A 27,520-nucleotide genomic window follows, 5' to 3' on the forward strand; every position below is an offset into this window, starting at 1 on the left:
ATTCAGATGATTAGGTTCCCTTTGTTTGGTGAGTTGAGAGCCAACAGAGAACAAGGATGTAAGCTTCGAAATCATGACGACCAAGGAGAGGGTATGGAGAGAGCCTGCCAAATCACAGAACAGTCAATTGGATGAGCCAAGGCTGGAAACCCAAAAACCAATCAGATACTTTGTATAGAGGGGGGTAAACTCAGGACCCTGAGAACACATCAAAATTATGAACAATTTTTAAATGGTTCAGAAAAATTCACAGATAAAAATTCCAAAATAGACATACTCAAAGTGTCTACTTAACTTTTTAAAGTCCCCACCATGAAAGACAATCACTAAGTGTGTCTTGGTGGAAGACACTGGCTACTGGACCAGATAAAACTTGTGTCTGAGAAATAGTTAAGTTCTTCTGATGGGTGTGGGTGTTTGTATGTGTGTGACTATAAATGTACTTTAGTAAGAATATTATCTATTTATTTCATCAATATTAGATTATTTACATCATTGTGCTTACGAGTTTTGTTTGAATTTTCCTTCTAATTTGCATTTGTCAGTCTATTTGCCATTGAGTATCATTTAGTGGTTTTCCACAAGCCTAGGAGTTTTTGAAAAGAAATGCACTGTCCCATAAAGCAAGTGAACTTAGCTGTTGTTCTGCTTTTAGGGTTCCTTTCTCTAAGGCTCAGAAATATCCTATGTTTCTGTGGCGGCCGCTTCCCTTTCCTGTCAGGAGGGCCACCTTGGTAGGGTAGGCAGTGGATTGATTATTCTACACCTCCAAGCCGTATTCTGGAAGCATAAAGCTGGAAAAGCACAGTTTGCCCTGTAAACACCCCTGATGATATCACAGATTCTCCTTCATGTGCCCAGGATGTCAGGGAAAGCCTGAGGCTAGCTACAAATATTCAGCCTGTCTTGAACAAGTCTACTCTCAAAAATGACTGTCTTTGTGTTTCTGCTAATGAATAACTCATCTGAAACACCCACCTGTCTGAGGCATCATGGGAGTTATGTCTATGGCGTACCACCCTACCATAATTTTCATATCTTCAGAGAAAGAACAAAATCAAGTCACATGAGAAGTTATCACAGTATTTAGTAAGCATTAAATAAGGCAGACATGAAAGAGCTCACAATGTTTGGCAAGGTTAATTCATTTTACTTTGGGTGTAAAAACACAACTATGCATTTATTTTAACCAGCCACCACCTGAAAGAGCATGGTGAAAAGAAAAAAGTTTGTCACTACAAACAATCATTATTCCAATTTACTCCATGAGATTTCCATGTGATTCAACAATGGCATGAGTGTTTGTTATTTGGCTTTTTGGTTTTGGGTTTTCTTCAGCAGTGTGGGAACATGCGGCCATCTACTTTGCATATATTAGAAAAGTCCTTTTCTGCAGGAAGGCAAACGTTTTTTCAAACGTGTTTTAAATTTAATTAAGCCCAGGCTAGAGGATCTTTGGTGGGGCTATTGGAGGACTCTGGGAGGGCTCATGACAAAGACTGCTTCCCAGACCTTCTGCTGTCACTGTCCTTGTTCCCATGGTGAGCCACAGCTGCCCCCCACCTCTGCAGGAGACCAACACTAGCAGGGTCTGAATGTTCTGGTCAGGTGTCGGCCTGAGCTTCTGAAATGGGAGAGCTGACGTCAGGACACTGGTACACCAGAGACCTCCTGGCCCCTCGTAATATCAATTGGCGAGAGTTCTCCCAGAGATCTCCATCTCAACGCTAAGACTCAGCTCCACTCAATGACCACCAAGATCCAGTGCTGGACATCCCATGCCAAACAATGAGCAAGACAGGAACACAACCCCACCTATTAGCAGAAAGGCTGCCTAAATCATAATAAGTTCACAGACACCAAAAAACATACCACCAGATGTGGTCCTGTCCACCAGAAAGAAAAGATCCAGCCTCATCCATCAGAATACAGGCAACCATCCCCTGCACCACGAAGCCTACACAACATATTGAACCAAACTTACCCACTGGGGGCAAACACCAAAAACAACGGGAACTAGGAACCTGCAGCCTGTGAAATGGAGACCCTAAACACAGTAAGTTAAGCAAAATGAGAAGACAGAGAAATATGCAGCAGATGAAGGAGAAAGGTAAAAACCCACCAGACCAAACAAATGAAGAGGAAATAGGCAGTCTACCTGAAAAAGAATTCAGAGTAATGATAGTAAAGATGATCCAAAATCTTGGAAATAGAATGGACAAAATACAACAAATGTTTAACAAGGACCTAGAAGAACTAAAGAGCAAACAAAAAATGACAAACAACACAATAAATGAAAGTTAAAATTCTCTAGAAGGAATCAATAGCAGAATAAATGAGGCAGAAGAACGGATAAGTGACCTGGAAGATAAAATAGTGGAAATAACTACTGCAGAGCAGAATAAAGAAAAAAGAATGAAAAGAATTGAGGACAGTCTCAGAGACCTCTGGGACAACATTAAACGCACCAGTGTTCGAATTATAGGGGTCCCAGAAGAAGAGAAAAAGAAAGGGTCTGAGAAAATATTTGAAGAGATTATAGTTGAAAACTTCCCTAATATGGGAAAGGAAATAGTTAATCAAGTCCAGGAAGTGCAGAGTCCCACATAGGAAAAATCCTAGGAGAAAGCCACCAAGACACATATTAATCAAACTATCAAAAATTAAACACAAAGAAAAAATATTAAAGGCAGAAAGGGTAAAGCAACAAATAACATAAAAGGGAATCCCCATAAGGTTAACAGCTGATCTTCCAGCAGAAACTCTGCAACCCAGAAGGGTGTGGCAGAACATATTTAAAGTGATGAAAGGGAAAAACCTACAACCAAGTTTACTCTACCCAGCAGGATCTCATTCAGATTCGATGGAGAAATTAAAACCTTTACAGACAAGCAAAAGCTAAGAGAGCTCAGCACCACCAAACCAGCTTTACAACAAATGCTAAAGGAACTTCTCTAGGCATGAAACACAAGAGAAGGAAAAAACCTACAATAACAAACCCAAAACAATTATGAAAATGGTAATAGGAACATACATATTGATAATTACCTTAAATGTAAATGGATAAAATGCTCCAACCAAAAGACATAGACTGGCTGAATGGATACAAAAGCAAGACCTGTATATATGCTGTCTACAAGAGACCCACTTCAGACCTAGGGACACATACAGAATGAAAGTGAGGGCATGGAAAAAGATATTCCATGCAAATGGAAATCAAAAGAAAGCTGGAGTAACAATTTTCATAGTAGGCAAAATAGACTTTAAAATAAAATCTATTACAAGAGACAAAGAAGGACACTACATGACGATCAAGGGATCGATCCAAGAAGAAGATATAACAATTGTAAATATTTATGCACCCAACATAGGAACACCTCAATACATAAGGCAAATGCTAACAGTCATAAAAGGGGAAATCGACAGCAACACAATCATAGTAGGGGACTTTAACACCCCACTTTGCCAATGGACAGATCATCCAAAATGAAAATAAATAAGAAAACACAAGCTTTAAATGACACATTAGACAAGATGGACTTAATTGATATTTTTAGGACATTCCATCCAAAAAGAACAGAATACAATTTCTTCTCAAGTGCTCATGGATCATTCTCCAGGATAGATCATATCTTGGGTCACAAATCAAGCCTTGGTAAGTTTAAGAAAATTGAAATCCTATCAAGAATCAGTTCTGAGCACAATGCTATAAGACTAGAGATCATTTACAGGAAAAAAACTGTAAAATATACAAACACATGGAGGCTAAACACTACACTACTAATTAACCAAGAGATCACTGAAGAAATCAAATAGGAAATAAAAAAATACCTTGAAACAAATGACAACGAAAACACAATGAACCAAAATATATGGGATGCAGCAAAAGGAGTTGTAAGAGGGATGTTTATAACAATACAATCCTACCTCAAGAAACAAGAAACATCTCAAATAAACAACCTAACCTTACACCTAAAACAATTAGAGAAAGAAGAACAAAACAAACCCAAAGTTAGCAGAAGGAAAGAAATCATAGAGAGCAGATCAGAAATAAATGAAAAAGAAATGAAGAAAACAATAGCAAAGATCAATAAAACTAAAAGCTAGTTCTTTGGGAAGATAAACAAAATTGATAAGCCATTAACCAGACTCATCAAGAAAAAAAGGGAGAAGATTCAAAAAACAGAATTAGAAATGAGAACAACTGACACTGCAGAAATACAAAGGGCCATGAGAGATTACTATAAGCAAATATATCCTAATAAAATGGACAACCTGGAAGAGATGGACAAATTCCTAGAAAAGGACAACCTTCCAAGACTGAACCAGGAAGAAATAGAATATATAAACAGACCAATCACAAGCACTGATATTGAAACTGTGATTAAAAATCTTCCAAAAAACAAGCCCAGGACCAGATGGCTTCACAGGCGAATTCTATCAAACATTTAGAGAAGAGCTAACACCTATCCTTCTCAAACTCTTCCAAAATATTGCAGAGGGAGGAACACTCCCAAAATCATTCTATGAGGCCACCATCACTCTGATACTAAGACCAGACAAAGATGTCACAAGAAAAAGAAAACTACAGGCCAATATCACTGATGAACATAGATGCAAAAATCCTCAACAAAATACTAGCAAACAGAATCCAACAGCACATTAAAAGGATCATACACCATGCTCAAGTGGGGTTTATCCCAGGAATGCAAGGATTCTTCAATATATGCAAATCAATCAATGTGATAAACAATATTAACAAATTAAAGGATAAAAACCATATGATAATCTCAATAGATGCAGAAAAAGCTTTGACAAAATTCAACACCCAATTACGATAAGAGCCATCCAGAAAGTAGGCATAGAGGGAACTAACCTAAACATAATAAAGGCCATATATGACAAACCCACAGCCAACATCATTCTCAGTGGTGAAACACTTAAACCATTTCCACTAAGATCAGGAGCAAGACAAGGTTGCCCAATCTCACCACTATTATTCAACATAGTTTTGGAAGTTTTAGCCACAGTAATCAGAGAAGAAAAAGAAATAAAAGGAATCCAAATTGGAAAAGAAGTAAAACTGTCACTGTTTGCAGATTACATGCTATACATAGAGAAACCTAAAGATGCCACAAGAAAACTACTAGAGCTAATCAATGAATTTGGTAAAGTAGCAGGATACAAAATTAATGCACAGAAATCTTTTGCATTCCTATACACTAATGATGAAAAATCTGAAAGAGAAATTAAGGAAACACTCCCATTTACCACTGCAACAAAAAGAATGAAATACCTAGGAATAAACCTATCTATGGAGACTAAAGACCTGTATGCAGAAAAGTATAAGACACTGATGAAAGAAATTAAAGATGATACAAACAGATGGAGAGATATACCATGTTCCTGGACTGGAAGAATGAACATTGTGAAAATGACTATTCTACCCAAAGCAGTCTACAGATTCAAGGCAATTCCTATCAAACTACCAATGGCATTTTTCACAGAACTAGAACAAAAAATTTCACAGTTTATATGGAAACACAAAAGACCACGAATAATCAAAGCAATCTTGAGAAAGAAAAACGGAGCTGGAGGAATCAAGCTCCCTGACCTCAGACTATACTACAAAGCTACAGTAGTCAAGACAGTATGGTACTGGCACAAAAACAGAAATATAGATCAATGGAACAGGATAGAAGGCCCAGAGATAAACCCATACACATATGGTCACCTTATTGTAGATAAAGGAGGCAAGAGTATACAATGGAGAAAAGACAGCTTCTTCAATAAGTGGTGCTGGGAAAACTGGACAGCTACATGTAAAAGAATGAAATTAGAACACTCCCTAACACCATACACAAAAATGAACTCAAAATGGATTAAAGACCTAAATGTAAGGCCAGACACTATAAAATTCTTAGAAGTAAACAGGCAGAACACTCTATGACATAAATCACAGCAAGATCCTTTTTGACCCACCTCCTAAAGAGAGGGAAATAAAAATAAAGAAATGGGACCTAATGAAACTTAGAAGCTTTCACACAGCAAAGGAAGCCGTAAACAAGATGAAAAGACAACCCTCAGAATGGGAGAAAATATTTTCAAACAAAGCAACTGACAAAGGATTAATCTCCAAAATTTACAAGCAGCCCATGCAGCTCAATATCAAAAAAGCAAACAACCTAATCCAAAAATGGACAGAAGACCTAAATAGACATTTCTCCAGAGAAGATATACAGATTGCCAACAAACACATGAAAGGATGCTCAACATCACTAATCATTAGAGAAATGCAAATCAAAACTACAATGTGTTATCACCTCAAACCGGTCAGAATGGGCATCATCACAAAATCTACAAACAATAAATGCTGGAGAGAGTGTAGAGAAAAGAGAACCCTCATGCACTGTTGGTGGGAATGTAAATTGATACAGCCACTATGGAGAATAGTATGGAGGTTCCTTAAAAAACTAAAAATAGAACTACCATACGACCCAGCAATCCCATACTGGGCATATACCCTGAGAAAACCATAATTCAAAAAGAGTCATGTACCACAATGTTCATTGCAGCTCTATTTACAATAGCAAGGACATGGAAGCAACCTAAGTGTCCATCGACAGGTGAATGGATAAAGAAGATGTGGCACATATATACAATGGAATATTACTCAGCCATAAAAAGAAACAAAATTGAGTTATTCGTAGTGAGGTGGATGGACCTAGAGTCAGTCATACAGAGTGAAGTAAATCTGAAAGAGAAAAACAAATACAGCTTGCTAACACATACATATGGAATCTAAAAAAAAAAAAAATGGTCATGAAGAACCTATGGACAGGACAGGAATAAAGACGTAGACCTACTAGAGAACGGACTTGAGGACATGGGGATGGGAAGGGTAAGCTGGGACGAAGTGAGAGAGTGGCATGCACATATATACACTACCAAATGCAAAATAGAAAGCTAGTGGGAAGCAGCCGCATAGCACAGGGAGATTAGTGCGGTGCTTTGTGACCACCTAGAGCGGCGGGATAGGGAGGGTGGGAGGGAGATGCAAGAGGGAGGGGATATGGGGATATATGTATACTTATAGTTGATTCACTTTGTGATACAGCAGAAACTAACACACCATTGTAAAGCAATTATACTCCAATTATTAAATTTAATTAAGCCCATTATATCTGAAATTTTTCCACTTGTTGGTCTTGACAGTTTCCCTTGACAAAATGTAGGAAAATAAGTACCAATATTTGTGGTTAAGAAGGTTGATTTTTCACAGATTTAGCCTATTTTTGAACCATGAGATTATATACTTTGCTCTGTTTGGTCCTTAAAATAACCCTATAAATTAGGCAGGGGATACACTTATATCCAGTTCACAGATGAGAAAATTGATCAGGGATTCTGTGGCTTTCCTAAGGCTAAAAAGTTAGCAAGTGACAAGAGTGATCTTTTTATTCCAAACTTTCCCTTTTCTTACTGGTCAACCCTTCAATAGAACTTCATACATAAGATCCTGAAGTTATGTCTTCCTTACTTTGTATAGTGGACCTGAAAGTGCAGGCAATTTTAGGAAATGTCCAAACATGTAGTAGAGACTTTGGCCTTGAGCCAAAGCAGAGAATAAGTATCAGAACCTTTCCATGTCAACCCAACCAATACTGAAATATCACATTTCTCCTGGTTCTGATTACTCAACACTCTGGAACCACTTACAGTAAAGCTATAAAAGAACTGCAGTAGATAATTAAAGAAAGATGAGCAGTGAAACTGAAACAATTCCAGCGAATATATACCCTTGAAGATGCCAAGAGAACTTCTGCATCTCCCTGGGATCCCCTCCCTAAACTTGTGGGAGAGTAGCAGACACCAGACGCATTTCTGCCTGAAGAAAAATACATAGCACGTAGCCCACTACTGGGCCAGCAGGCGTGGGGAAAGCATCAGAGCCAATTTCCCCTTCACTCAGCAGCTGTCATGCCAGCCAAGCTGGCTTCCTTGGGCCTTTTTAAGGAAGCATGTCTGGCATAAAACCATCACTTCTACTGACTATAAATTGTCTTAGCCATCTAAATTGTCTTCTACTGACTATAAATTGTCTTAGCCATCTAAATTGTCTATCGCCCCACATCTGTGCAAATTTGTGCAACCCCAAATTTGTGATCTACCTTTGATATCATTCTACCACCATGGAAAAATAGAAATGTCATATTAGCTTCCAACAGAAGCAGTAAATGTTGCTTTATAGAAGGAAATGATTGTTTTCTAAGAATGCTAGCTCCAAAACTTAGTGTGAGTCTCCAAATAACCCTATAGCTCCTTAAAATAATAAAATTTAATAACAGAATTTAATAGACATTTTTGTTTAACAGTTACAAGTACACTCCTCAAACAACCATGTATGGACAGTTTAGTAGAAAGCTTAGAGGAATTATCCTGTAATGCAGGGATTCCCTACTTCAGTGCTGTTGACATTATGGGTTTGATAATTTTTCGTTGTGAGGTGTGTCCTCTGCCTGGTAGGTTGTTTAGTGGCATTTCTGGTTTCTACTGACTAGATGTCAGGAGTACCCCCCAATTTTGACATTTAAAAATGTCTCCTGACCTTGCCAAACATCCCCTGGGAACAAAATTGTCCCTGACTGAGAACCATTGGTGTAATGGGAAGATAATGGGTCATGTTACTTTCAGCTCCACCTCTTAATAGCTGTGTGCTCTTGAACAAGTTACCTAACTTCTCTGAGCCTCAGATTCCTCCTCTGTAAAAATGAGGATGTAATACCTACCTCATGTGATTGCTATGAGATTTAGTGATGCTTTATACGTAAAGTACCTAGTATCTAGCCGGACACATAAGAGGGAATCAAAGACATATGCATATGTGTATGTGTGTATATACATATATATACACAATTTATAATAAATATATATGGGCTGGACAAATGCCTATTATAAATCTATGTTGGCAATGAGGTGATATGCTTAGGTTAATAGTCTTCAGATCTTTAAACATACAGCTAATAGAAACAATGCTTAAAGCAGAAAATACTTTCGTGATGGTTAAGTGTTTTCTCTTACAAAGTGATACTGCATTTACCACCTTTCCCTACCTAGAGGTATACGACCAGTGGGGACTAAAATGAGTTGAGAATTGATCGGTTTTACTTGCACATAAGGAAATTTTAGATAAATTATTATTAAATTTGTAAACTTGGAATCATACTTGTGTTTGTTTCAACTGACATCAGGCACCAGGAATCTCGTTACCATGGATTAAATATTACCTTTTTGGAAATTGGAATGTCTTTTTTTTTTTTTTTCAGATTATCAAGTAGGCACCAATGTCTATGCTATTTATAACAGCGAAATCCTACTTTTTTCTCACTAATTACTCATATTCTTTTAGGTATGTGAATATTAACAATGGTAGAGATATTCTTAAAAATCTGATGTAACGAATTTATGCTTACTAAATCTTACCAAACATGAGGCCAAGCAACAAAGTGTTTTAGAAGGAATGTATCCAATTTCCACATCGCCATTAGTTTCCCAAATGGAGAATGGCTCTTTCTACTCACCCACCCACCCACGCTCTTACTTTTCTTCTTCAGGACGTTCCTTTATCCAGCTGTTATCCTGTAAGAGAGTCCTTCTTTTGTTCACATTGTGAAAACCCTGTTGCTTCAGTGTAGTCCCCTGAGTGGTACTCTTCATATCTATCAACAGAAAAATGAAACAACAAGAGATGTAGTTGCATGGAGTTGACTGTGTGCTTATTACTTGGAAATCTTGAGAGGAGCATCTGATTGGCCAGCGTCACTCTTCTAGGCTGGCAAATCCAGTACTGTTTCAAAGTAAGATGCACCGGCAAGAAAGAACAAATCCCACACCCCATCATCAAAGATAACTTATAAAACTGCTCAGGTGCCAACTGAAATTGCTCGTGCACACCATGAAGCCCTGCCCCACACCTGGGAGTGTAGAACCACAGGCCTGGGAAAAACCAATACCGGGTTTAGTGGGTTGGCCATTTTGCTCAAAAAGAAATGTGCCTCAGAAGGACACACAAGACTGTTTTAGAAGTACCTAGTGAACAACAGTAAGTCCTGATGCTTCTGATTATAAATAACTTAATTCTTTGATCTCACGGGAGCCAAAAGCACAGAAGGTCACACACACTTGATTTTTAAAAGAAATTTTTGAATTGCAATTAGATGAGTAAAATCTATAGCACTCTTACTTTTTTCTTAAGCCTAACTTAGGCCATGTTAATTAAATTAGATGGTTGCTTCTAAGAATTTCATAGCTACATGGAAAAAAAAAGACCTGTGCGTTGTTTTTCTCCTATTTTTAAGTTCTCTGAGTAAGGGAAACATCATCTACGTTACCATTTCCTGTGGGAGATGTTTTTCTCAAGGTAAAATTGGACATGCTGCCTTCCAGTAAGGATCTAAAAGAAAAATGGGGATGGGGAAAACACAGTAATGACTCGACAAAGAATCAACAAGGGACTCATTCATTGCTAACGAGACACATTTTTCAATGACATTGGCGGTCACATAATCTGGTATAATGAATACATGATATGAAGTGACCCCTAAGAACCTGAGAGTTCATCTATTCCAATGCATTTATTTTACAGATGAGGAAACTGAAGCCAGGAGTACTTAGTGTCCCCTGTGTTATAGGACAAGCAATCGGCTGAATCAGGCCATCAATTAACTCATTTATTCAATGAAAAAATATGCATTGAGTGCTTGACACTGAGCCAGGAGCTGGAGACACAAAAAGATAAGTAAGACAAGTATCGGGTCAGGTCAACAGGGAGACGGAGACATGGAGTTTACAGCACAATATGCAGAAGGGCTCATCAGCTCCTTCTTTGGGGCAGCCAAAGTGAACCCAGGCAACTGATATGTGTTTAGAAGGGAAGCAGCCAGAGCACGGAAATCACAGATCTTGGGAAGCACGGGTGGTTTTAGGTAATCCCTGTGTGCGAAAGCCCTAAGATTCTCAGCTGTGATGAACTGCTACTGCCAAGCTGCTAAGGGACTGAGGTGATTCTCATTCCCAGTTTGCCTGGGATGATGGTGCGTTCAGGGCCGCATTATGACACTGAGTCTTAGGCACTTTTGCTTTCGATGGCCTCTTCCTTCACACACAAGCACATGCACACACATGCATACACATACAAAATTAAAAATTATATTTTATGACTGTGTTGGTATAATGATGAATAACAATCCAGGCTGGCTTTGTTAATACATATTCATTATTGTTATAGTATTCATTTTTTCTTCTGCTGTTAAAAGGAATTAAAATTAGGACCCTTTTGTGGGCCCCTAAAAGGGTCCCAGGTGTGGCCTTTTCTGCTTAACAGATAAGTCAGCCCTGAGATTCCCTGAATATGGGACTTGCAGTTTTTAAACTGGAAAAGTCCTGGGCAAACAGGACTGGGCTGGTCACCCTAGGTGCGGCATTATGTTTTTTGCAGATTTCATCCCACCAGACAGTGTATGGAATGTTGGAGGAGCCCTCCATCTCAAGTCAGAAGCAAGCCCTAGGTCCAGCTTTATGACATCAAAGTTCTGCGACTGAACCACTTAATCTCTGTAAAATGGGCTAATGAAACCTGCCATCTACTTCATAAGGTTGTGATGATCAAATGAATAATGTACACAAAAATCACTTTGTTAAACTATAAATGCTGTTGAGACTTACAGCTGTATCATCAGACAGCAATTTATAGGTATAACGTGGAGATTCTAAAGCCCCCATCTCCCACCCTCTGGTCCAAAAATATCTCCTACGGTAACTTGCCATAGGACTTGAAGTGGTAAAGATGCATTCCTCTGGATCAAGGCATGGTTTCCCTAGGATCTTCATTTAGAATATCAATGCTCCTAGAGTCGGTGAGAAGTGGCAGCTGCTGGTGACTTTACCAGCCTGGTGCTCGGCACTATGGGCTCACGGCTGCACCTCATCTGGGGAATTGCCCTTACTGGTGGGGCTGCCAGTTACACACCCTCCTTATCCACTGAACCTGCAGCCAGTGACTGAGTGCCCTGGAACGTCGAGCCAGTCCTGCAGGTGACTGGTGCTTCAGCACTCACTGTGGCAGAAGCTAGGCTAGCAGGGGGCGCATCGCTGCTCAGCTCCTTCCCTTCCTCCCCTCCCTGCTTCCCTTTCTCCTTTCTTCTGAGTGAATACCCTTCATACGTCACAGGCACCCAAAGTCCTCCCAGGCACTGCTTCTAGGGGACCCAACCTAAGACTAACAACCAGCCTAAGACCAGCCGCTGTTCGCTCCGCTGAGTCTGAAGGTCTTAGTGAAATTAGAAAGACCTGCATGTAAAGTGGGCTATTTACTGACTGTGTCACCTTGGGGATGCTACAGTTCAGCTCCCTTATCTGTAAAATGAGGTGAATTGGGACTGTTTTGAGGATCAAGTTCGATGACATATGTAAAGTGTCTGATTATTGCCCAACACAGAGTAAGTGCTCGATAATTCTTAACTTCGTGCTTCTATCACCTTGGAAAGCGTTAAGCGTAAAGATGAGATGTGGTCAGGTGTGGGAAGGAGATGGAACAGCCTTGCATTTGGGTCCTGGGCACGCAGGGATTGTGGGGTGGCCACTTTCTCACTGTATTTGGAGGCCCCTAAAACTCTGGCAGAAATGGGAGGAAAAGAGGCATGCAAACTTCAGTCTGAACTACTTGTTCACTTCACCTCAGTCTGGCCTTGATTCTCTGGGTTCTTGGCTAACCTACTTCCTGTTTCTAAATGGGCTCTGATAAACTCTTTTCCTGAACTGGTAAAGACCTGGAAGGTTCGTAGCTGATTGAACTGGGATTCTGAGGTGGGCGGAATGCTGAGTGTATATCTGGTGATACACTTGCAGAGATTGCAAGCTCAGTCGTGAAACACAGGGAAGGGTCAATGGAGAAAAGTCATTTTGCCATTATCTGCTTATTTGTCTCTCACAAAAGACCGAGTGTCCTGTGAGCCAGACTTAAGACTGTCCCTTCTCTATTTCCAGTGTGTGGGACAGAGTAGATGCCCCCTAGGTCCTTACTATGTGCTGAATTAGGTCCCTCTCAAAAATCCTAACACCCCAGTACCTCAGAATGTGACTATAGTTGGAAGCGAGGCTGTTAAAGAAGTGATTAAGTTAAAATGAGGCCTTTGGGGTGAGGTCTAATGCCATCTGTCCCATGACCTTATAAGAAGAGGAATTTGGACACACAGAGACACCAGGGATATGTCTGCATAGAGGAAAGGACATGAGAGGACACAGAGAGAAAGAAGGTGCCCATCTGCTAACTGAGGAGAGAGGCCTCAGGAGAAAACAAAACTCATGACACCTTGATCTTAGACTTCCAGCCTCCAGGCCTAGGAGACAACAAATTTCTGTTATTGAAGTCAATCAGCCCGTGGTCCTTTGCTTTGGCAGCCCTAGCAAACTAATAGAGTGCTTATGGGAAAAGTGGTTTAAACATTTCTAAAATAGCTAAGTCATTCAAAGAGCTGTGTGTTACCCTGTCTCTGACCTGTGCCCTTTGTGTCTTTAATTGCCCTACTGCCCGGGGCAACTGCCAATTGCCATAGTACCTGCTCTCAACTGGATACCTCACAGGCATTATCTCATCCTCACATGAACTCTGCACAGCAGCTATTACCTCCACCTCTCAGATAAGACACCTGACTAAAGCTCAGGGAGAGGATGTAACCTGCCAAAGTGGCAACAAGCAGAATCTGGCTTCTAAACCAAAGCCAACTCGTTCCTCCACAACCAGCAGTAACGTTTGTCATGAGTCACTGCAAGACGAGACCAGTAACCTGGCATTAGAGTGAAAGAGGGAAGGTACACAGCAGGGCCCGCCTGACTCGACATCTCTGGAAGTCCCATGAGCTCTGCCCTGACTGCCTGGCAGCAGGAGAACCAGGACAACTTCTCAAGGAATGATTGCAGCAGACAAACCCTCACAGAGCAGCCTTCTCTGTGTATTTCCTGATATTTTCCTGCTTATAAACGTATGTCCATACAAAAAGGTATACACGAATGGTCATAGCAGCATTATTCAAAATAGCCTAAAAGTGGAAACAACCCAAATGTCCATCAGTGGATGAATGGATACACAACATGTGGCAGATCCATACAATGGAATATTACTTGGCAATAAATAAGAACGAAGCACTGATACATATTACAACATGGATGAAGCTTGAAACAGGCTAAGTGAAAGAAGCCAGACATAAAAGATGACATATTGAGGATTCTATATGGATGTTGTCTTTCAGATTTTCCTTGGTATCCTCAATACTCCTCCAAAGCCAGGCTTCTGCTGCCCCTTTAGGCTCTGTTGGGTAAGGAGGAGAGCTCAGACAATAATAATACCTTAGATGATTTTATAGTAATTATAATATATCTCACTTCATTTCCAAGGCTATGTTCTAAGAGTATAATCCCTACTTAGCAGAGACATGGCTCGAGAAGCTGCTGAGTGGAAAGTTGGGACTCCATCTGAGGCTTTCTAGCTCAAGGCTCATCGTCTTTTCCTCTCTGCCAGGGACTCCCAGACTGATAGCACTGCCTGCAGTTGTAGAGAGAAAAGCAGGTATCTCTTCTTTACCTTATATTTAGGGCTGGCTCTAATCAGATCCAGCACCCTGCTAAAGGGTGCGATATTTTCATGCCTTTGGTAGCCGGGTATTCTCCAGAAGGAGTCATAAGATAAGACATCCAAACAAGCTCAGGGCCCTTACCGCTTTCTCCCTGCCAATAACTAGCCTCAGGTATCCTATAAACACCTCACTGGCTCCACCCCAGTGTCTCTGGGATACTTTCTAGGGATAGTTGCCAGTGAACTCACTTGCTTTCCCTGGGACACCCAAGCTTTATCTCGTTGCCTCTTTCATGAAGGTCCCTGGGAAGAACCAGGCTTTTTGTGTTTCACCCTTTCCATCTCTGAAAGTAGGCTGCCAGGCAGAAGGTAAGAGCAGCCATCTTTGGACCATGAACTAACCTCGGGACTAAAGTCACACACTAAGAATGGCAGAGCAGGAAGTTAGAAGGAGCCTGGCTCCTCATGGAGCTGCCAAATAGCCTCAAATAGCTGTCAAAAAGTTGAGATGATCTATCTCTTAACTTTTGGCAAGAGGAAAATAAACCTAGTTTCTTCATGAGATTACTCTTTCATATTTTTGTTACTCAAGCTTAATGCTCTTCCTACCTGTTTCAAGATCATCGTGGAGCAAATAGAAGGTCTAAAAGCCCATGGTGGTCTACAAAATATACTAGTGATTTTTTATTAGTAAAACACTATTTCTTGCAACATGTCTGTGTGTTCAATGCTCCTAGCAAGAAGGATCATGTGTTTAGTTCCTACTATTGTTTCACATCGTGCCACAGATTACTGCTCATTAGCTTATTTAATCCTTCCAGATGAGTATTATTAACTCTAATTATAGGAATTCAAAACTCAGATTAAGTAACCTGGCTAAGGTCACACAGGGAGTGACAGTCAGGAACTGCAATTAGGTCTATATGACTGCAATGCCAGGGTCTTTTCAGCAAATGATACTACATGTTGGTCAAAGTACCATGTGATATAGCCAACTCCAGATACGCAGGGAAAAGCCCGGGAGTTCCGAGAGATGGAAGATAATGGGAGAGGAGCTGGAAGGAGCTGCAGTAATAAACAGCTGCTCCATCACCCCTGGGCAGCTCAGTCTCGAGCCTCACCCCTCCCGTGGCCACACTGAAGCGATGAGTGGCCTGGCACTACTCCTACCGGACTCCTCTGGATCTATCTCCCTACTAGATGGCTTGATAATGTTTTATACTCTTTCCTAGCTCCATGCTGTCCACTGGCATGAGGTAACTGAGACAGCAGAATATAATGTATTCTATTTTCAAATGATAATAGTTTAATAAGTATGCAGGAGTTTTTTTTTTTTTTTAATGAAAATGACTAATAGTGTGGGAAAATAAAAATTTTTCACCAAATCTACAGGTTTCACTTCCATCTCCTGCGCAACCTCCCTCAGCACCACCTGCTCCTTTCTCTTTCTTAAGACCCATTGGCCATGTCACCCTAACCACCTCCATATGTCAGCCCATTTGGTGGCCCCAGAACCATTTCTAGAAACTCCAATCTAAAACGTTTAAGGTGCAAGCCCCACTCTCATCAACCTGTAATTCCACCAAAATTTTACTGCAATGGAACACTTGCCATCCTGACCAGAATATAAACCAACTTTTTTAATATATGGATATTTTCTATACTGTTAATAAAAATGGATCAACAATATATGTCCCTGTGAATAATGCTCTTGTTAAAAAATACCCTTCTGTAGAGTGGATGAGAGATTAGAAACCTTTCAAATTGGTAATGTCATGAAATACATGCAGCAAAATCTCAGTTTTATATTATTTTTTAAAGAAATTACTTATTTCAGGGACTGAGGTTATCCTCAGTTTCATATCTACTCAACACCCAAATAATGACACTTTAATAGCTTCGGTTCAGCCAATTAGATTTATTTCTAAGTGCTGTCCTTCAGTTTCCTTCCAATCAAGTTTTAAACTTCTCACGAGAAAGATGAAACTCTCATCTGGTCTCCTCAAAATGCTGTTACCGGTACATATACCAAATAATGGCAGACACCAGCAACTGTATTTTTTTCCAGCAACTATATATATATATATACACACATATATATATATATATTTTTTTTGTTGTTGTTGTTGTTGTTGTTGTTGTACGCAGGCCTCTCACTGTTGTGGCCTCTCCCGTTGCAGAGCACAGGCTCCGGACGCACAGGCTCAGCGGCCATGGCTCACGGGCCCAGCCGCTACGTGGCATGTGGGATCTTCCCGGACCGGGGCACGAACCCGTGTCCCCTGCATCGGCAGGCGGACTCTCAACCACTGCGCCACCAGGGAAGCCCAGCAATTATATTTTAAATGTATAATACTGTAAGGAAAGATGTATAAAAAGATATGTCCCTATTATGCTGGGAACTACAAAAACCTTTCCCTTTTAAAGCCCCAAATTCATAAGTTGAAAACTCTGATGTGAAATCATGATGTCAGAAGTCAGTATAGAAACAGGAAAAAAAAAAAACCTTTTCAACTTCTGGCCCCTCTTTCATTTCCTCTTTGTGGCCAACCACCAGAAAGTGCTAGTTTTTACCCAATGCCTACAGCTTCTGCCCAAAGACATGTCTTTAGGTTTAAGATGAAATTACTCTCTTTAAATTCTGAAATACAAAACCAGTCAAGTTTCATGGTTTTCTTTGGATGCATTTGAAACTATCAAACATCTCCTATTTCTTAAATGTATCCCTGTTCAGATCCTCTTCATCTCCCTATGTCCTTCTCAATTTCTGTTTTGAATAACAGCACTTCCCCAAGAGCATTTAGGTCCATTAGGTAATCTTCTGCTCCCCTAGCCAGTCAGCCCCAGCGCTTCCTGTCCCAACTAAGCTGCAGTCTTCTCCATCTTTTGGGTCCTCTTGACAAAAAGGCTTTGTGGACCTTGTTTATCTATTTTATTTTTTACAAGGTCCTATGTTTAGCACATGGAACTATATTCAATATGCTGTAATAAACCATAATGGAAAAGAATATGAAAAAGAATATGTATATATGTTTGTGTGTGTGTGTGTGTGTGTGTGTATAACTGAATCACTTTGCTGTATACCAGAAACTAACACAACATTGTAAATCAACTATACTTCAATAAAAATTAAAAAAAAAAGAAAAAGGACTTTGTGGATCTCACTCTTCCCCTTCCCACCCAAGGACAAAATGCTTCTCAACTTACCTAATAAGTGCTACATATTACCACTCGCTGCTAACTCTCCTTAAGAAAGATTGTGTGAGCAAAGAAACTGGAATGAGGTGGTGCAGAGATGAAAAAGAATAGGAAGAGTAAGACAGAAGAGAAAAAAATGCAGAGCAGAAAATAGAATAACAAAATAGAGGATGAGAGAAAAAAGAAAAAAACCAGCGAAAAGAATTCACTGCTGGTATTTGGTCGTGTGATAGTGTTAGCCATATTGAGCTTAGATTTTGCATGTATTATCACATTTAAGACCCACATAATGCCTTAAGGCTGATACTATGATTATCCTCCTTCTATACCTAAGTGAAACTTTATAATGAATGATTTCAATGAAGTCAGAGTCCTTTTTCAGAAGGTAGGGCAGGAGTTGGAAATGTGGACAGTGGGTAAAATTAGTTCTTTCTGGAAAGAGGTTTTAGGATGAGTAGTTTGCCTAAGGCTACACAGCCAGTGAACAGTTGGGATTCCAGCCCAAATCGACCTGACCTCAAAGTTCCTGTCCCAGAAGCCCAGGAAACAAAAAGGGTTCAACAGGTAGAAAGTTACCAGGTTAAAAGAAAGGGTGAGAAGAATGACATTTCCTTTGCAATAGAAATCTGTGATGGACCTCAACCAAGAGTGAGATTTGGAGCAGACTTTCTCTGATCATTTTACCAAAGTATCATGAGATCAGCACAGAGTGATAGTTGGATACTTTAATGGCTCCAAAATCTCCCAGTTAATTTATCAAGCTTCTAATAGACTTATCTAAATTGATATCTTTATGGAAAAGACCAAATATGAATAGTTACCTAAGAGAAACCTCTATAGTGATAGAAAGTATAAAAAAGCAAACATAGAATAAGGAAATAAATACAGCAAAAATGTCTAGAATGACATATGTAGCTTGGTGGTATTCACTTTCGTATATGAAAAAGTCTTGATGGTTCGATAATACCTACTAGTACTTGTTTCCCAGAAATCACTGGTAACAGGGAAAAAATTCTAGAAACCGAAAAAGGACAAATGCTATTAAACCATTTTCAACAGAAGAATAAGAGAGGCTCTATAATCACAAGTCAATACACAGCAGCATTATCTTCTGTAAGGTAAATACAACAAACCACCAAACAATTAATTATCACCTAAAAGAACATGAAATATTACGTAAGGATAAAATAAACAGGGCCTCACAAAGTGTAAACGTTAACAAATGCATTTAAATTAATGGACTATTTTTAGCCTTCATACACAGTGTATAAGGAAATCCAATACTTATGGGGCTGGGAAAGACTCACTTATCCTGCTGTGATGGTTAGAAATTTGCTATTTCTTTAGTCACACAGCCTCCCAGTCTCCACTTAGCATTAGAAAACTTGTTTACTGATGGTGAAACAGTTTAGAATGTAGCACAAATAAAATCTTGTGGCCAGACAGTTGTCTATATGCTATGAATTTTGAGTCCGATAACCACCGACCATAAAATGTTCTTACTGTTTGTTCTCGGTTTTAGCATGAGCCCTCACTTGCCCTTGTTTCCACCACCAATCTTTTCTGCAGAATGATAGATAATGTCAAGTTTTAGCATGAAGAGTTGTACTCTCTGGGACAATGATCAATTTCATTTTATTAAAGACACTGGTCTAATATTCATTAATAAAAATGCTATGTAATAAAAATTACCTATTGCTTCAACCTCTTATGGACTATTTTTAGTTCTAGCTGAAAACATTTGCTAAATGAGTAAAAGCCCAAATTTTGACCACGGATTATGAACTAAAACTCTGTTACCTTAAGTTATCATATTTCATATTTGCTGCAGCTCATGTCATGTCACTCTTTGTCCCAATTTTACACAGTAAAATCTTTCTCCTTATATTATGCTCAATAGAAAATGTGAAAAATATAGAAAGCACAAAGAAGGAAAAACTCAGACACCTTTCATCAATCACTGTTATTTTCTTCCAGGGTTGTTTATTATTATTATTATCATTAATATTATGCCTATTAGAGCCTACTGATACACATTTTTCAATGCCATTTAAAAATATTTAAATAATTATTTCTTTTGCAACTACGAAATATTTCATCTTATGGGCCTATCAGTATAACATAATTCCTTGGTTTTTTCCAACAAAACCACATCCTAATTATTTTCATCCATCTCTGATGGATCCTTAGAAGTGAAATTACTTGCCAAGGGGTATAACTTCTAAAATGTTCTTGGTCTCTATCGTCAAATCTATTTCCATAAACCTTATACCAGTTTATAATCCACCAGCAGCTTACAAATGTCCACAAATTGGCCAGCATTTAGAATTATCATTTGTCTCTTTAATGATTTAATAGATGAAAGTGGAATCATTTTGGCTCAAATGCATATTTTTATAATTTTATTGGTTATTTTATTTCTTATTTTGTGAATTATCCATTGATTAATATTATGGATTTCTTATTGTTTTCTTACTTTCTTTATATATCAGAAATATTTATTTTTACTCTCCCAGTTTTCACTTAGCGTCTGACTCTGATTTTTTTTTGATCAGCAGCTTCCAATTTTGTAATTCTCTTCTTTCCCCTTATTAATTCTTTCACTCCTTAGAAATCCATGTAGACCATCCATGAAACTTCTTTCTGACCTCAAAATCCAAGCAATCACCAAGTCCTACAACTCTGCTCCTACATCACTCTTGATTGTCTTTCTGTCCATATTCAAACTACCAATTCAAGCTGCCATAATCTGCTTACTATTTTAACAGCTTCCTACCTATATTCCCAAGCTCTAGATTTACTCTCCCAATCCATTCTCAAGAGTGTCAAAGTAGTCACCACTTTGCTTAAAACTCTTCAATGGCCCTTCATTTCTGTCAGGATAAAATCCAAATTGTTATCAAAACTTACAAGTCCATACCTGCCTGCCTCCTTTCTCCCCACTCCCCATGCCTCACTCAAACTCTAGCTTCAGCTAGACTAAGTCATTCCAATTCCTGAGGGCTCCATCCTTTTCATCACCTTTAGGCTGTTGCTCACTCTACGCTTTATGCCTAAAGCATTCTTCTTTCTGAGCCTCCTCTCACCCTTACTCTCCTTTCAGGAAAGACTTACATGCATTTTTCAGGTCACTCATTACATATCCTCCTGGATGCATTCAGTGATACCATCACAACCTGTCTTCACCTCCACCTCCCCAGGCTGAGCCCTATGAAGTGTTCAGATAGCAAAGAGTACCTCTCTGTAACAACGGTACAATACAAACTGCCTTTTGTGAGGCTGAAGTTTTTTTCCATCCCCAACACACACACACAGACACATCGTAAATCTTGAGGGTTGTAACCAAGACTGTCTTCTCTACAGTTGTATTTCCAAATATTATTATTATATCTGGCACATAATAAGCTCTAGAGGAACATTTGTTGGACAAATGAGATTAATAAATATTTACATGTTTTCTTCTAAGTTTAAAAAATGTATTTTGTTGTTACATGGAAACTCTAATCCATATGGATTTACTTTAGTAATGGTGGAATCCCTTTCCCATTGATATATGATTTTTCCTTTGTCACATAAAGAAATATTATATATTCTAGAATGTGCTTCATGGCTGTCTCTTCTGTTCCATAGATCCGCCTTTAGTTTCTTGCAATAGAAACAAACTATTTTAGTTATTGTCTTTTTCTAATACATTTTAATATCTAATGAAAGCACCCTTCATTAATTTCTCTTGTAGAAATTCTATCAGCTATTCTAACTTATTCATTTCTTTAAGGTAAACTTTAAAATTATTTTCTCTGGTTTCAAAACAAATATTCTATAAGAACTTTTGATTGGAATTGCATTAATACTACAAAATAGATTGGGAAGAGCTGACATTGATGATATTCAATCTGTCCATCTAGGAATAGTACTCAAAGAAGCTTTTACTCAAGAAAGTCTTTAGGTCTTATAGTAAACGTCTGTGATTTTCTTAATCTAGGTCCCACAGTTTTCTTATGGAAATTTTTTTCTTGATGTTTTACATCTCTTTGCACTATTGTAAAAGAAATGGTAACATATGTCATATTATGTTATTATATATATATGTATAATTCAGTAGGAATCCTAAATTTTCTTTTTATTTGCTGGTTCTGTGAGATAAGTATGATCATACAAGTGACATTTGGTCAAATTGGGGGTCATAATTATATCCAAGTCTATGGATTCCAGCCTCCTATAGTTTTTTCTATATGGATTCCTTTCAAATATTTACCTAATGACAAAAGGGAGCACACTGGGGAGGAGGGCAGAGGAGGGTAGGCTGTAGGGGGGCAGTTTTCTCTGAAATATTTAAAATTAACTCTCAGTGTAGAGGTACCATGCATATCCTGTGGCTTCTGAGCATTCTCTGGAATACTGCCACAGTCTCCTGGGATGTGTGTATTTTAGTTAAAAAAGCATGGTCTATATAGTTCATTACTTTCTCCCAGAAGGTTCCATACAAAGGAAACAATCACATTTTAGGTCAGGGAAACTTGGGTCTAGAAACACAGAATGAATTATTTAGATGCTTAGAGCTCTCAAGTATACAATTACAATGAGTATTCAGAACTAAAAGTAAGCCAGTTGTTGTTTAATGGATACCTATAAAAAGCACTCTTCCAATTAATCATCACAATAAACGGATGATTCATATCCTTAAAAATTTAGCAACCAACATAAAATGCAAATCTAATAAATGTAGCTGTCATTTGACAAAGCATGCATTTGAGGAAGGGCCTTTCCCAAATTCTTAAATCACATGGATTTTTACAATGGTAAACTAGAAACCCTTAAGAAATATATTTGATAAAGACTTTTGATTAAAAAGTAAAGTTCAAGCAACTGCAGACAAATATCCAGTAATTAATACATAAAACCATTATTTCAAAGTTCTCAGCAAGAGAAAAGGAAACATGATCAACAAATAGCCTAGGAACAGGATAATGTCAGAAGACAAACTGTGGGGGACCAACAAAGCTTTCGCCTGGACCACTGGCTGGCCAAGGATTCTATCACATCACTCTTAAAGAATGCTTAGAGTTAACGCCTGAATCATAGGGACACTATCAGTTAAATCATGTTTGCTTAAGTTGACTGCCTAGTGAATTATATGCAGCTCATTCCACAGTCTGAGTTTCATTGTTCAAAACATTTCCTCCTTGCTTTGTTTGCAAAGTCTCCAGGAAAATGAATCACTAGCTGTTTCAGTCAACATTCCAGTGGATAGAGGAGACAGCCAGTAAGCAGCCCCTATGGACTGGTAGCCGAGGTGAGGCTGTCTCCGATTGAATGTCTCACACCCTACAATCTACAACTTACACACACACCACCTCGTCTTCCTACAAAGGGGCTGACTGCTCCTGAGGTTAAAAACTAGGAATATAATAAATAACAAGACTGACTCCACAAACTACAAATTTAAAATGTATCTCTTCATGTCATAGTCATTCTATACGCACTGTAATAACATTCTCAAGTATTACTGGATAAGGAAATTCTTATTTCAGGATCATTTCTAGTTCTTTTGTAAAGCCAGAGGGAACCTCATTTATTGCTACCACATATTTTATGTGAAAGAAATTTGAAAAATCATTGAGAAAGTTCAGTAAAAGACCAAAATCAGGTGATCTAGCTCCTCATCTGGTTCTATCATCCTGGCAAGTTGCTTAACGTGTATATGTTTTGTTGTCCTCACCTAGAAAATTAGTGAGTTAGACTAGATAAGTCTATGCTCCATTCTAACTGAAAATTTAGGTCAGCTGAATCTAACCTAAATTTTAACCCTTTTAATCTACATGTAGCTAAAAGTTTAACAAAAATCCTGGCCTTTTATCTGCATTCTCTGTCTACCTGACATTTAGAATCAAGCAAATGTTTTACTAAAAATTTTACTGATGTAATACCACAGATTTCTCAAATTGATTTTCCCAATACTTTAATTCTGGAATACAGCAAATATCAGAAGACCATTTCTGCATTATAAACTGTGGAAAAGAAAGCTGGTTTTAAATTTGATCACATTTTATGACAAGTAAAATTATAATCCACAAATGGTATAATTTAGCTTTCTGATTACTATAAATGTTTGAAAGCCAAATTATTATAAAATTCCTCAGTAATCTTTGGGAACTGAGCTCTAAAAGCCTCCGAGACAGCACATGACCTGCTCAGCAATGGGAAGCAATGAAAGCTCTAGAATTGAAAGCAGAGCCAGGTACACTGTGGGAAGCGCCTTTCTGGAGGACAGAGAGCGCTGGTTGCAAGTGTGAGTAGCTCCTGGGTTCGATTCCCACAGCTCTGCATCTCAGATGCAAACGGTAGAGAAAAAACACAGGTCAGACAAGTCAGCTTAGCTATTAATCATAAAGGAAAGCCTGCTTAAAATAACTTTTCTGTTCTTATCAAAGGGCTTCCAAAACTGGATTTTCAGGACTAGGATATGAATAGAGATGGAAAATTGCCCCCCTGTACATTAATCAATATGTAGGTTAGAACTCAGGATATAACATCGCAAAGTTGGCCAAATGCACACGCATCCCTGTGGGAAACTGCGCACCCTCAGTTAGCCCTGCCCTGCTTTACTCCTTGGTATATTCACTCAAGAAACATGATTTTCTTATTTGGGGAAGATAGGGTGGAGGACTGGGCATCTCTCTCTCACAGCTCAGTGACTTGCAATGCTTTCAGCAGGGAAGAAAAACAAAGAGACTTCTTATCTATAAAAGAGTAGAGTTCACCATTTCAGTAAAGGCATCATCTGTGAAGACAGGGAGCTCCTTTTAAAAATGTTTTTATAGTCACTTGAGAAAGTAGACTGGTGAGTGCTGGTCTCTCGATTTAAAGAATTTGCTATCCTTATGTGTGACCAGATTCACCAGCTGACATCTCCTACGTGGAAACTCAAATAGGCTTTCATTTCTCTGCTGCCCGGAAATGTGTAAAGTTGTGGAGAATTTAAAAGCAATGCCATCTAAAATCACAACAAGGAGCAGCAGAACTGTTGACAAGTAGAACAGTCCATTGGAAGCTGTTAAAATTTCACTGGAAAAAAGACAGAGAGTAAGTTCTAATTTTAATCACTTGCAAAGAAAACAGGGAAAGTTATGCAATAAAGCAGAGATATTTACATTTGCAAATATAATTCAACTTACCTTTCTTGAGCAGATAAACCGGGACTTTTTGTCTAAACAGCCTGCAGTGATTCCCTAGGTGGATCCAGCTGAAACTAATGGGTACCTGGAGTTTACTGAGTGCAGTTTCCACCTCCACCTGCCTGTGTTAATGAACAGATCAGAGGCTTCTCCCTCAGTGGCTGAGTCACACAGGGAGGAGATGGGTGGTGTAAAAGAGGGTGTCAACTTGTACAAATACCAATTCAATTAAAACAGCTCACTCATGGACCTGCTGTCTTTGGTGAATTCTTTGTGTAATTTATGGCCTTGGTAGACCAAAAATATGTACTCCTGTTATCACCCTTTTAATTGACATCAACAATACCCACAACTCTATCCCTCACGAGGTGCCACAGTATCCAACCTATTTTGGATTCTCTTTTAAAAAACAAAACACAAAACTTAAGGTAGGAGGAATCTCTATCTGCCCGTGGTACCTGGAAGGCTGGGGCCCAGATACACACACAGGAAATGTACTGCTGGTAGGGATCAAGACCCTTAGGAAAGAAAAGTCCTTTGGAGCCCTGAGATCAGGAAATATGAAAGGAATCTATTACACAAATTCTACACATGGAATTCTGGTAAAACTATCAAAGGAAAAGTACATCCTGAAATATAAGAATTTTGAGCTTTTTGTGATTTCATCACCTATAAAAATGTGAAAAGGATGCTGGAAACTTCTTTCACATCTGAGGGCAGCAGTAGACTCCAGTGTCAACACCTGCTTCTGGTGAGGAAGGAACAGTGCAGAAGAGCCACGCTAGGTGCAGGTTCCTATTACAGGTTCTGAAATGTACCTTCCGTGGCAGCCAGGGAGGCTTTAAAGAAGCTTAGTGAATCTGGAATATTGCTGAGAGGCGTGAGTCATTAGAATTTCCTGCGTCATCTTTATTCATCTGTCACACCAATAATTAACCAAATCCTCCCCATTTCAAGACAGCTCCTGAAAAACCACAGTCCAGCTGAGCTATAGTCACAGAAGGGACTATAAGAAGATGCAGAAACATTCAGATTAGAGGGTTCAGGCAATTGCAGGATGCAGTCATGGATTGGGACAACCCTTTCTTAATGTGCCCTTATTCTGGGCTGAGGAATTTGAAAATCTAAAATGGAAAATGTTCTCTAAAAGTAATGTATATATATATATATATATATATATATATATATATATATATGTTTATTCAATGCTTTCATAGAATTATATGTGTACAAGATATTTTAGAAATACGTTTTAAATTTCTGTGATGCCCATAAATGTCGGTTGGACTGAGGTTGGATATTAATATTACAGATGAGAAAGCTGAAAAACCAAGATGTGACTTGTCTCATCTCAAACAATAAGTAAATTAGAAGTATTATATTCAGGATCATTCAGCATTCATTTAGCTGAATGAAGGGCTAAAATAGTTTCAGAGCTAGCTTGTAGGGACAAGTAGTAACTTATATTAAACATATTATAGAAGGCTTAAATGTATGTTTTCATCCTTCATAAAATATAGAACCAGAAAAAAATTTTCTACTTTGCAATGAAGAAAAATATACTGCCCAAAATACATTTAAACCTTTTGAGCTTCCAAACAATTATTTCTGCATGGAATTGAGGGTTTCTTTTATTTTATATACTGGAACCCATACCACTAAGCCACGTCAGTGTCTTTCCATTTAGAACTAAATCTTTGATTCAAGAAAGGGCTAATTCTAAACACTTGGGCAAAATTCAGACCTCCTCATTGCTGAACAGACATTCAGCCAAAAGACTGCTGAAAATTAAGAATCTCAGAGTTCAAAGAGGCCAATCAAGAATGTGCATGGGGGTGGAGGTGGCCAAATAGGTTTGGCCTTAGTTTCACTCAGGCCTGGAGCTGGGGAGCCTTGAGCACGCTTAGAATAACTTGGCTTTACCACGCCTATTTCACTGGGAGTGGCGGAGTTCTTGAGGTCTCTTTAGAATGTAAGCTCCTAGGCTGTGATGGCGAATGTTTTATCGTGGGTGCCAATGCCGACTGCTTGACGCTGGCTGCCTGGGGGGACATGATGAGGTTTGTAAGGCAACTTTGAACTTGCACAGGAGAGAGCCACGATTGATTAGCAATGTGTGCCACAGGCCTCAGATCGGGGGAGGGTTTGCTGAACCTATCTCCCCAAACAGGACAGTGCTTTTTCTCTGTGTTGTATCCAGTGAAACAACCAGCCAGAAACGAGCACTTATTACCACATAATAATGAAAACAGCAAATACTTATATAGCACTGTTCATGTGCCAGGCATTGTTTTAAGAACTTGTCATACATTCATTTAAGAATTGCTATTAAAAGACTGTTACTTCCTGTTATACAGTCTGAATGTTTGTGTTCCCTCAAGACTGTTATGTGAAATCCTAACCTGCAAAGAAAGATGATGGTGTTGGGAAGTGGGGCCTTTGGGAAGTGCTTAGGTCATGAGTGTGGAGCCTTCATAAATGGGATTATTGTTCTTATAAAAGAGCCCCCTCCCCCGAG

At 38.9% G+C, this 27,520-nt stretch overlaps 1 protein-coding gene across 18 annotated transcripts in view; it reads right to left on the reverse strand.

Annotated features, from left to right (window-relative positions):
- The window catches only part of SCEL (sciellin), a 140,942-nt gene extending 115,781 nt beyond the window's left edge, over window positions 1-25,161 (reverse strand). For 14 of the 18 annotated variants that reach the window (XR_007472993.1, XM_049700988.1, XM_049700992.1 and 11 more), the window contains exons 1-3: window positions 10,392-10,453; window positions 9,602-9,719; window positions 979-1,038 (exon numbers count right to left, since the gene is read on the reverse strand). Coding sequence is in view for 17 of the 18 variants with exons in the window: in XM_049700988.1 (XP_049556945.1) it covers window positions 979-1,038; window positions 9,602-9,719; window positions 10,392-10,434 (221 nt within the window). In the remaining variant the exon portion in view is untranslated. Of the gene's footprint in view, window positions 1-978; window positions 1,039-9,601; window positions 9,720-10,391; window positions 10,454-25,002 lie in introns of those variants that run through there. The other 4 variants (XM_049700982.1, XM_049700986.1, XM_049700991.1 and 1 more) reach the window with 4 other exon arrangements.
- Window positions 25,162-27,520: the final 2,359 nt, after the last annotated feature.

The sequence above is a fragment of the Orcinus orca genome, chromosome 18, assembly GCF_937001465.1.
Source record: "Orcinus orca chromosome 18, mOrcOrc1.1, whole genome shotgun sequence".
NCBI lineage: Eukaryota > Metazoa > Chordata > Mammalia > Artiodactyla > Delphinidae > Orcinus > Orcinus orca.